We start from the raw sequence: 12566 nt of genomic DNA, 5'->3' as shown, positions 1-12566 counted from the left end.
AGAATTTGGGAATTTATTTCCTTGACCTTTTGACCTCAAAATCAATAGGGTTCTTTTTTAGTCCATAGGGAGTTGCTATGCAAAATTTCATTGCGAAAGCTCAAAGGGTTCTCGAGATATCGTGTGGAAACGAAAGCGTTACAGACAGACAGAATGATGGACGGAAGGACAGATCTAGACCCAAATTAATATCCCCCACTTTTCAAGCGGGGGACAAAAAAAAAACACTATAAAATTAGGCGTTCCGTTGTGACGCGGCGACACCCTCAATGCTCTATGTTTTAAACATTTGTTAAATAAATTCAAATAAACATTATTAAATTAAAATTTCAATTTTAATTAGATTTACATTTGTTCATCTTTTGATATATTGCATTTAATAATATGACGCCAAATGTAAAAGCTATGGACACTTAAACATTACTTTTGGATCAACCCTCGTCTATTTAGTTTGCATCTTAGAAACCTAGATTGAATATTTAAAGCGTGAATGTCCTAGCCCTAGCCCTAACCCTTTAAAAGTTATGGTCAAACTCCAAGGTCAAAGGGTCAAAGTTGTTGGCTTCTTAAGAAAGGTCTTGTCATAGGGATTACATTTGTGAGTATGATATAGCCCTAGCCCTAACCCTTCAAAAGTTATGACCAAGGTTAAAGTTCTTAAAAAGTAGGTCAAAACTTTTATAAATATATGAACGGTAAGGGCTATGGCTTTAATACTTCACATATGTAATCCTTGTAAGAAGACCTTTTATTAGACACAAAGAACTTTGACCCATTGACCTTGACCTTGAAGTTTGACCTACTTTTAAAAACAAACCTTGACCTTCCAAATATATTTACGATATATAGTATCTTCTCACTAGAAATACAACAAGAATACAACAACAAAACCACCCTTCGATGTGTTGCCACATGGGGACATCGGTGTTTCACCAACACATCTTGTTCTACTTGATTTTTGGAGGGATTAGATTGATCTCTTTTTTTAGTCAAACATCGACATATGTATATTTAGCTACTGTTGATCATGAAATTCAATCAAATATTTTACATTTAAAATTACTGAAAATCCACGTCCTAAATTCACTCCTTGTGAGGTAAATGATTTTCTAAATTTGGTTAAAAAGTCATTTTATACTGACAAAGGAGAGCAATATTTGATAAATACAGAAAACAATGTCTTATGATTATACCTAATATACATATTATAGTATTTGGAATTGTTCTTGATAAATGTATTCAAAAGTGAAGTTTAACTCTCATTATCCAGATGGAAAAGTTTTGAGGCGACATCAGATTTCTATGGAAATCGATTTTTCACGTATTTTAGTATTTGGAATTGTTCTTGATAAATGTATTCAAAAGTGAAGTTTAACTCTCATTATCCAGATGGAAAAGTTTTGAGGCGACATCAGATTTCTATGGAAATCGATTTTTCACGTATTTTAGTCATGCATAAAGGTATATGTAAAGGTTGTGATATTCAGAAAATATACTCAAATGAGGGACAGTTTTTAGGCCCTGTGAATGATAAAAATTTTCACATTGATCAGGGATAGTACCGTGAATATCGATTTCTGTACTCTGTAATGGTGCAAGTGCGGGAGTAATTCACTCCCGCACGGATTTCGGCTTAAACATAACATTTCTTACCCAGAAAATATCAGATAAAAAATCGGAGAGGGCTACATTATTGCAGCAATGAAGCTTCATGTGACCGGTCGACAGGGGATCCTCACTCCTCCATGGCACCTGATCCCACCTCTGATTTGTTAGAGGTCCGTGTGTGTTCTGCTCCTAATTTGTAATGTTTAATGGACTTTTGAGCTTAAAAACTTTTCGTTATCTCTTTAAGGATTTAATTTTGTTGTCTAAATTCGATCGAAAACGAAATATTTATACATTTATGTGATGCCCAAGAAACCTTTAAGGATGAAATCAAGAAATTTTACCCCAACAAAATTTGTGATTATACATTAAGCAAAAATTCAACCAAAAATCATAGCTTATTCACGTATAATTCAATTATTTTTTTTTTTTCAAGAGAAAGACATCAATGGAAAAGCGACCATTGTATGGCAACTATGCAATCCTTGACACAAGTTGTGAGAAGACCTCTCATTGGATACAAACATCTGACCTTTTGACCTTGGAGTTTGACCTACCTGTTAAAAACAAACCTTGATGTTAACTTTTAAAGGGTTAGGGCCGGGGCTTGCATACTTTACATATTTTATCAATGTGACAAGACCTTTTATTGTATACCTAGAACTTTGACCCTTTGACCTTAGGGTTTGACATACTTTTAAAAAACTTTTATCTTGGCCATATTTTTGAACGGTTAGGGCTATGGCTTTCATACTTCACATATATAATTCTTGTGACAATTAAGCCATTTCTTTAGAAACCAACAACTTTGACCATTTGACCTCGAAGTTTTGCCTACCTTTCAATAACTTATCATTAGCCGTAACTTTTGAACAGGTGGTGCCAGGGCTTTCATATTTTTCACAATTGCATTTCTGGTGAGAACACCTTACTTTGGGTACCAACATTTTAAATTTGCATTTAAGAAAAGTTTAATCTTCACTGTTGCCATACAGGGGCATCAATGTTTCACAAACACATCTTAAAACACATTCCTTAAAACTTTTGATTGAGAAGAGATAGTTCTTTTATATTTGACATGTGCATCACCTGTGACAAGATATTTCCGAGCATGCTGTGATTTCTGAACCCTTGATCTTGACCTTCATGATTGACTTAATTTTAAACAAGCAAATTCTAAGAATTGTGGTCCCCCGCTTTCGGTGTCTTTGTGGATGAGATGTCATTTTTTATGACACATTGTGTCTAATATGAACATCCTACCATATGTCATTTATCTAGAAATAATCACTGAAGTTTATTTTTTTTTTAAAAATAAGGTCAGTTGTGAAAGTCAAGGTCAAGGGGTAAGAATTCATAGCATGCTCGGAAATATCTTGTCACAGGTAATGCACATGTCAAATATGAAAGTCCTATCTCTTCTTGATATAAGGAACAAGATGTGTATGTGAAACACAGATGACCTCGTATGGCAACATAACAAAGATTTAACATTTCTTAATTCAAATGAAATATATTTGATATTACCCAAAGTAGGGTTTTCTGACAAGAAATACGATTGTGAAATACAAAATCCCACCCCCCTGTTCAAAAGAAAGTTATGGCCAAGGATGCATTTTTGAAAGGTAGGTCAAACTCCAAGGTGAAAGGATCTGAGTTGTTGATTTCTTTAAAAAGGTCACAAGTAATACATATGTGAAGGATGAAAACCCTAACCTTAACCGTTCAATAGTTATGGCCAAGGTTAAAGTTTTGGAAAAGTAAGTCAATCTCCAAGGTCAAGGTCAAAGGGTCAAAGTTCTTGGTATCCAATGAAAGGTCTTCTCATAAGGATTACATATGTGAAGTATGAAAGCCTTAGCCCTTACCGTTCAAATGTTATGGTCAAGGTTAAACTTTTTTTTCAAAAGTACGGAAATCTCCAAGGTCAAAGTCAAAATGTCAGAATGGTATCCAATGAAAGGCCTTGCCACAAAAAATACATATGTGAAATATGTAAGTCCTAGTTTCTACCATTCAAAAGATATGATCAAGGTTAAAGTTTTTTCATAAGTACGGAAATCTCCAACGTCAAAAGGTCAAAGTTGTTGGTATCCAATGAAAGGTCTTGCGACAAAAAATACATATGTGCAAAAATATGAAGTCCTACATGTAGTATCTACCGTTCAAAAGTTGTGGCCATGGTCAAAGTTTTTGAAAATTAGGTCAATATCCATGGTCAAGGTCAAAGGGTCAAAGTTCTTGGTATCCAATGAAAGGTCTTTTCACAACGATTACATATGTGAAGTACGATAGCCCTAGCCCTTTCCATTCAAAAGTTATGGTCAAGGTAAAAGTTTTTTCATAGGTCTCTAAGGTTAAGGTTAAAAGGTCAAAATTGTTGGTATCCAATGAAAGGCCTTGACACAAAAAATGCATATGTGAAATATGAAATTCCTAGTTTCTACTATTCAAAAGATATGGCCAAAGTAAAAGTTTGGATTTTTTGTGTAAAAGTGGGTCAAACTCCAAGGTCTAGGTCAATAGGTCAAATATGGTGGTACCCAAAGAAAGGTCTTCTCACAAGGGACACACAAGTGAAATATGAAAGTCATAGCTCCACTAAATCAAAAATAATGGGCAGGTTAAAGTTTTTTTGACGGACGGACAGACGAATGAGATTTAATGTCCCCTCGCTTTCGCTAAAGCAAGGGACAATAAAGAAGGCAATAAATTGTTATTTTATTCATTATGGTTTTATTTTGATCGGGATTGGTCCAAAATGAATTTTTTTTGTTCAATTTGCCATTTCATTTCAATTTCTTGCCAAAAAGACTGAGACTAGTCAAAATTCACATATACTTTGATCATTAGTAAACTTTAAGTGAATCATCGTGCATACGTACAGATATTTCTCCATCAGATAATAAAGGCTTGTCATAATTTTTAATTCTTATACCACCAACCTTTCACTTGCTATTTGACTTTGAATTGAAGTCATGACACTCCTTAAGTTCATAAACAGTACCTGTATCAGGTTCCAATGAGCAATCTTTGTATTAAGTATGAGCTCCTAGTATTTCTACATTAATTGTTAAGTTAAAGTCTTAAAAAAATAATTTTACACTATTCTGCCTGTAACTTTGAACTTGCTGCATTGACACTGGATTAAAATAAGAACTTTCCTTATTTCAAAAACAATACCTGTACCAATTCTTTTCCAAATAAAGTTTTAGCCGAGACATTTTTTTTTCTTTTTTCTAGCAGTGACCTTGAAATCGCCAAAATGACATTGGATAAAGGTCAAGGCATATTCTTTGATCATAAGCAATATCTGTACCGAGTATGAGCTTCCACTGACTCTTCATTACAAAGTCAAGTTATGTCATACCTTTTTTCTACTAGTAACCTTGAACTAAATGGAATGACTGGATAAGATCATGACACATTTTTGGGTCATAAGCAATCCCTGTACCAGGTTTGAGCTTCCAGTGATTCTTTCTACAAAGTTATGACCCAGACAAAAATTTCATACTTTTAGGCCAGTGACCTTGAACTTGCAGGAATGACCTTGTGTCAGATCAGGACTCACTGTCGGGTCATTACAAGCAAGCTCTATAACAAGTATAAGCTTCCAATGTTTCCATATATCAAAGTTAAAGCCTAGACAAAATTACATTCACAGACAATGTGATTCCTGTATATCCCTAAAACTTCCTTTGTTTGGGGTAAAAAGAGAAGTTTCATTACAAGGAATACACATTTGAAATATGAAAGCCCTAGCACTAATCATTCACATCATTTTTTTTTTTTACCAAAGTAGGTCAAAGTCTAACTTAAAGGTTAAAAAAAGTTCAAAAGGAATGGCCATGGGTAGTAAAAATTAGTAAATTTGGAGACACATAAACAGACAGACAGTTTATCAAAATATGCCCCCAAATCTTCAATTATAGAGGTGGAATAAAAACTCAACAAGTTTAATTCCATGACAAACAGACTGTATAATAGTGTATTTTAATATATATGATAAATTCAAACTGACATAAATTAATCATGTATCACAAGGGACAAACACAGTTTTTACAATTACATGTACATCAGTTATGCTTTTCAAGAAAAATTGAAAAAAATATGAAACATCTAGAAATTTTAAATCTTCATATACTACTTGTGTATGAAGTAGAACATGCTTATAGATACTTGACAAGGAAAAATATTTCATAAAAAACTTAAATTACTTAGAACCTCAGTAACAACTAAAAGAAGGAAAAAGTGTTGCATACAAAGATAAAACTAAATTAGATAAGCAAGAAGCCCATGGGCCACATCACTCACCTGAGTAACTTTGGCCATTATGTTATTAAACAGATTTCCCCCTAATACCTATCTTGACCTTTCCCAATCCCCAGGGGTCATGATCCAAGCAATTTAGAATCTACACTAGTAACACTACCCCAGGATGCTTCCACAGAAGTTTTAGCTTTTCTGGCCCAGTGGTTCTTGAGAAGATTTTTTTATGACCCCACCCTATTTTTGTATATTCTTGACAATTTCCCCTCGGAAAGGGACTTTATTTTTATAATTTAAAATCCCAATACCCAAGGATGTTTTGCACTAAGTTTGGTCAAAATTGGCCCAATGGTTCTCAAGAATAAGCTGAAAATGTGAAAAGTTTACAGATGAATGGACAGTCAGACGGATGGACGATGGACAACAGGTGATCAGAAAATCTCATATGAGCTAAAAACTGCAAGGCCTGCTATGTAAATCAAAGGAGAGAAAATATAAAAGAATTTAGATTTTGCATATTGTTATATTTATTTATAATCTAAAACACTAAAAAATAATGATGTTACAATGAGATCACTTTATCTTTATTAGCAATTTTCAAACTAAAATTAGATATCATTGAGATGGTGGGCATCTCAAATGGTCCCACTTTCAGCAATGAACATAAAAATGTAAAGTAACTGAAAGGGGTTTTAACCTCGACTCTTGGCCTAGAAACTTTGTTCAAGGTCACTACATATCCATTGACCAGTGGCACTCTGTGAGAGAAGTATTAGCCACATTGGACCAAGGGGAGAAAGCATATGCTCTGGACAAGGATTCACAATAAAAAAATTACCTCCCTTTCTCTTAAGCTTAGATATTCAGACAAGCACTGATTTACTGTAAATGTATTATATTTGGCGTGTACGATATTTGGCGGAAATTGAATTTTCAACAAGTTAGCGTAGATTGGATTTAGCGTTTTTTGAATGTGCGTTACATAAACCTTTATACACAAAGCATTTAGTGATGTACTTGATTTAGCGGAGGCTGCTTTCCGCGAAAGGCGCTAAAAAGAATACACAGCCAAATGTAATACGTTTACAGTACCTCTCTTGATATTTTTGCTTAAAAATCTAATCTTTAACTTTTCTAAATTAAAAAATATAATATACAGATACAAAAAAAACCATTCAGAAACAAGATGTGTTTGTGAAACACTATGCGTCCGGCGGCAACAAAGTTCGAAAAATCTATTTTAAGCATATTGGTCACAGTCAAGGTCACAAGGTCATTGACCTTGGTGTCATTTAAAAGAACTTAATCGGTGGAGTATGCATACTACATAGGAAGTCTCTATCTCCTATGGTTCAAAAGTTATGGCAAACAGAGAAAAAAGCTATTTTTAGCATATAGGTCACAGTCAAGGTCACAAGATCATTGACCTTGTCATCGTTTGAAAGGACTTTATTAGTGGAGTAAGTATACAAAATATGAAGTCCCTACCTCCTATGGTTCAAAAGTTATGGCAAACAGTGGAAAAAGCTATTTTTAGCATATAGGTCACAGCCAAGGTCACAAGGTCATTGACCTTGATGTCATTTGAAATGAAGTTATTAGTGGAGTAAGTATACCAAATATGAAGTCCCTATCTCCCATGGTTCAAAAGTTATGGCAAACAGTGGAAAAAGCTATTTTTAGCATATAGGTCACAGTCAAGGTCACAAAATCATTGACCTTGTCGTCTTTTGAAAGGACTTTATTAGTGGAGTAAGTATACCAAATATGAAGTCCCTATCTCTTATGGTTCAAAAGTTATGGCAAACAGTGGAAAAAGCTATTTTTAGTGTATAGGTCACAGCCAAGGTCACAAGGTCATTGACCTTGATGTCATTTGAAAGGACTTTATTAGTGGAGTACGCATACCAAATATGAAGTCTCTATCTCTTATGGTTCAAAAGTTATGGCGAAGGTTAAAGTTGACAACAGACAGAAAGACAAACAGACAAACAGACAGGATAAAAATAATATACGCCCGGGATCTATCAATCCAGGCGCATAAAAATAACGTAGTATATGAAAAGTTGTACAATAATGTAGTAAAACAACTTTGAGTGATCTGCTGTGGATGTCATATGAGTTATCCTTAATGAGTTATGTACTCAGCATGGTACACTGAATCCTGAGAATTAAGCTGTTTACTGTGTCCATCACTTTGTAGATATTAGTACATACTCAACTCTGTCCATTGGATTCTGTGAGTTAAGCTATTTAGTGTGTCCATCACTTTGTAGATAACAATGTACTCAGCACGGTCCATTGAATTTTGTCAGTTAAGCTATTTAGTGTGCCCATCACTTTGTAGATATATAACAATGTTCTCAGCACGGTCCATTGAATTCTGTCAGTTAAGCTATTTAGTGTGCCCATCACTTTGTAGACATATAACAATGTTCTCAGCACGGTCCATTGAATTCTGTCAGTTAAGCTATTTAGTGTGCCCATCACTTTGTAGACATATAACAATGTTCTCAGCACGGTCCATTGAATTCTGTCAGTTAAGCTATTTAGTGTGCCCATCACTTTGTAGATATATAACAATGTTCTCAGCACGGTCCATTGAATTCTGTCAGTTAAGCTATTTAGTGTGCCCATCACTTTGTAGACATATAACAATGTTCTCAGCACGGTCCATTGAATTCTGTCAGTTAAGCTATTTAGTGTGCCCATCACTTTGTAGATATATAACAATGTTCTCAGCACGGTCCATTGAATTCTGTCAGTTAAGCTATTTAGTGTGCCCATCACTTTGTAGACATATAACAATGTTCTCAGCACGGTCCATTGAATTCTGTCAGTTAAGCTATTTAGTGTGCCCATCACTTTGTAGACATATAACAATGTACTCAGCACGGTCCATTGAATTCTGTCAGTTAAGCTATTTAGTGTGCCCATCACTTTGTAGATATATAACAATGTTCTCAGCACGGTCCATTGAATTCTGTCAGTTAAGCTATTTAGTGTGCCCATCACTTTGTAGACATATAACAATGTACTCAGCACGGTCCATTGAATTCTGTCAGTTAAGCTATTTAGTGTGCCCATCACTTTGTAGACATATAACAATGTTCTCAGCACGGTCCATTGAATTCTGTCAGTTAAGCTATTTAGTGTGCCCATCACTTTGTAGATATATAATAAGTTCTCAGCATTATCCATTGAATTCTTTGAGTTGAGTTATTTAGTGTGTCCATCACTTGCAGTCCAAACCTTAAATTACTCTCTGCACTATTGTTGAAGCATATTTGTCTGCTATCAAAGAAACATGAAATTGATGGCAGTCTGCCTGTAAAAAAAGAAATCACAAGGACTCAACATAAATATTAATAAAATCTTAATAAATGAAAAATAGCTAACATATTTTTACAGAATAGAAGGATTTTGCGTCTTACCTTTATTTTCAGGTCCCATAGTTGATCTCTTTGGAGTCTTGAGGAATCATGTTGATCTGCTTTTTGAAACAGGATCAATGCCAGCATAACCGTCTGCCTATTAACAAAAAGACTAAAGAATCCAAGCAAAATCTCCTCCAAATTACATAATGCAAGGTCTAGAGCTTTACATGCATCTGATCTGACTAACCATCAATGTTTAGGTTAGACAGTAGTAAGTCCTTACTTTCCACATTCTTGTTAACTGATTGAGATCAGTCTCATCTTCTACTTGATAATGAAAAAACATGAACAAAAATACCTTGTGCCAAAAAGTTCACCTGAGTCACCTTGACTTTGTCATCAAAAGAAAAATTCTTAATTCATATTTTTTTAATAATCCTAGTCCAAAGGGATCATGATGTAAAGTAATTTGAAACAACACATCCTCGGGATGCCCTATTGTTATTGCAACACAGTCTTGCTGTTGTGCAGCAGAAGTAAATCCCCCTAGACCTATGATTTGATAAGTGTATAAAGAAAATTTGTAAATTGCAAAAAATAAATCTTTTTACCCACTCCTTAATCAGATATTGGCTGCTGTACAAAGCTTGGCAATAGACTCTTCTTTTTCTTCACTTGGTCAGCACTGGTCCTCTTCCCTTGTCAAATTCCTTGAAAATACTTGATGGAGAGAAGATAAGCAATAATACAAAGCAATGTAATAATCACAGAAATTCAAATGAACATAATCATTACATTATTAGCTTGAAAATCAAAAAGCAAATAAAGACAATAAGGTTATGATACCTAGGAATAAGGTGGAATATTGGGGCAAGGAGAGGAAAGCATAGTTACTTTAGAGTAGGGAGGACAAAGGTATGTCAGAAATAATTAAATAAAAAATACTTGTAAGACTCCTGCCTGTTAAAGTGGGTCATGATGAAGTTCCATAGGTAAAAAAGAAGTAAAGTCTGATTCTTACGAGTATTCTCCTCATGGCTGCAGCGGAATGGGAAAGGGACTCTTCCTCACTTAGAATTCCTAGTCAGCCTTAACTTTCTTCTGAGACATAAAAGGGGAAACACTTGCACTTCATACCAAGTGAGAAGCTTCAGTAAAAAGCAGCTTGTTGCTTACCACTTTTGAAACATAATACCTGCAAAACACAGACAGGAATAGACTCTTCTTATATTGATGACCTTGGTCCTCCATTGTTGTTCCTCTTCTGAATCAAAAGGGAACTGAAATCTGTCAATTGAAGGTCCAGATGTTAAAGCTTGGTACATCCAACATCAATAGGCAAGCAAAGATACAAGAAGTAAAATCTGAATCTTACCCTGCTTTCTGCTGCTGTATGCAGTTCAATGAGAGAGGGAGTCCTCCTCACTTCAGGATCCTGTTCATGAGCCTTAAAAGTATTCCTCTTAAAAAGATAAAAATTAACAGACACCAAAAGGGGATCACTTGCACTTTATACCAAGTGAGAAGATTTATAAAATAAACTAGTGGCCAATGGGCAATATGCTCACCTAAAATCTCTTAGCCAACCATGCATTTGCGAATTATCATTCTTGTGATTTGACGGTGAAAAGCCTATTCGCGATAATTACTTGCGAAAAATAAGGAATCTACAGTATTATATATATTTTTGATCCCCTATTCTGACACCAACATGGGGTCTTGATTTGACTAATTTTGAATCTACACTACCTGAGGATGATGCCACATAAGTGTCTCTTTCCTGTCTCAGTGGTTCTTGAAAAGAAGATTTTTAAAAGATGTCCTTAATTTTTCTCTTATTTGTAGTAATCTTCCATTTGAAGAGGAGTGGGCCTTCATTTGAATAAACTTAAATCCCATAATGGCATTTATCCAAGGATACTCTTTGCCAAGTTTTCTTGAATTTGACAAAAGATTAAAATGTGAAATTTTACAAACAAGAGGCCCATGGGCCACATCGCTCACCTGAGAAGCTTTGACCATTCTGTTCTTTACCAGATTTCCCCCTTGTAACACATATTGTGACCCCACCCTACCCCACTGATCAAAATTTAGACAATTTGAAATCTACACTACCCCAGGATGCTTCCACATAAGTTTCAGCTTTTCTGGACCAGTGGTTCTTAAGAAGAAGATTTTCAAAGATTTTTCCTATATATTTCTATGTAAAACTTTGATTCCCCATTGTGGCCCCGCCCTACCCCCGGTGGTCATGATTTGAACAATTTAGAATCTACACTACCCCAGGATGCTTCCACACAAGTTTCAGCTTTTCTGGCCCATTGGTTCTTGAGCAGAAGATTTTCAAAGATTTTTCCTATATATTTCTATGTAAAAATTTGATTCCCCATTGTGACTCCGCCCAACCGCCGTGGGTCATGATTTGAACAATTTAGAATCTACACTACCCCAGGATGCTTCCACAGAAGTTTCAGCTTTTCTGGCCCAGTGGTTCTTGAGAAGATTTTTTAATGACCCCACCCTAGTTTTGTCTTTTCTTGATTATCTCCCCTTGTAAGGGGACTTGGCCCTTCATTTTAACAATTTAAATTTCCCTTCACTCAAGAATGCTTGGTACCAAGTTTGGTCAAAATTGGCCCAGTGGTTCTTGAGAAGAAGTCGAAAATGTGAAAAGTTTACAGATGGACGGACGGACAGATGACGGACAAAATGTGATCAGAAAAGCTCACTTTACTTTTAGCCTTTGGCTCAGGTGAGCTAAAAAGATGACAAAGACATAAAACAAACAAAGGTTCACTTCTTTTAAAAACCAGCACTTATATCAATTGATTCTACTACTAAATTGGGTTTGTGATCAGGAGAGATCCTATATAAGATGTTTACCAATGCTTTTGAGACTCATCTTCCCGTGCGTCCTTGCGAACTTAGCCTGGGACAAAATGATACCCAGTATCCGTCTGCTTCCACGTGGAGGCATCGCATAGGACTTGTTGTGGAGAGGCTATGTACTGGCAGGAAAAGTCATTAGAATTTCTTCCCCCTTTTCGCATTGCTGCTAGCCAGCGGTGATGGCTGAAAGCGAGAGGTGACAAGCACACAGACACTAACACCAACACACTAGACGCGTCACACAACATTTAGCAGACGTTAGTAGTTTTAGTAGCTTGTAACTTGTTCAGGGTTCTCCATTGTTTGAAATTTTACTGTGTTTGCAGAGTTTACGCAAAGCACTAAAATTTCACGGTATTTTAGCGATCAAATTTGCAACTGACTCACTATTCATTATAATTACTTAAGAATAAATGCACACAA

The 12566-nt window shown here is 35.4% G+C and overlaps 1 protein-coding gene across 9 annotated transcripts; it reads right to left on the bottom strand.

The window, feature by feature from the left end:
- Window positions 1-8142: 8142 nt before the first annotated feature.
- LOC134255185 (uncharacterized) lies at window positions 8143-12261 on the bottom strand. 9 transcript variants are annotated; one of them, XM_062737687.1, is made up of 7 exons: window positions 12138-12261; window positions 10630-10716; window positions 10276-10541; window positions 9866-9974; window positions 9502-9578; window positions 9312-9408; window positions 8143-9205 (listed from the first exon to the last, which is right to left on the bottom strand). In XM_062737687.1, the coding sequence occupies exon 7, from the start codon at window positions 9076-9078 to the stop codon at window positions 8143-8145; it is 936 nt and encodes a 311-aa protein (XP_062593671.1). In that variant the 5' UTR covers window positions 9079-9205; window positions 9312-9408; window positions 9502-9578; window positions 9866-9974; window positions 10276-10541; window positions 10630-10716; window positions 12138-12261. The 9 variants fall into 9 exon arrangements, with proteins under 9 accessions (XP_062593671.1, XP_062593670.1, XP_062593668.1 ...); XM_062737686.1 differs by having other exon boundaries at window positions 9870-9974; XM_062737684.1 differs by lacking the exon at window positions 9502-9578 and having other exon boundaries at window positions 9870-9974; window positions 10276-10355; window positions 10431-10541.
- Window positions 12262-12566: the final 305 nt, after the last annotated feature.

The sequence above is a fragment of the Saccostrea cucullata genome, unplaced genomic scaffold (assembly GCF_032062105.1).
Source record: "Saccostrea cucullata isolate Sc308-1 unplaced genomic scaffold, CSIRO_AGI_Scuc_v1 ctg127, whole genome shotgun sequence".
In the NCBI taxonomy this organism is placed as follows: domain Eukaryota; kingdom Metazoa; phylum Mollusca; class Bivalvia; order Ostreida; family Ostreidae; genus Saccostrea; species Saccostrea cuccullata.
The sequence above is the reverse complement of the archived record's forward strand: the minus strand, read 5'-3'. Positions and strand labels throughout refer to the sequence as shown.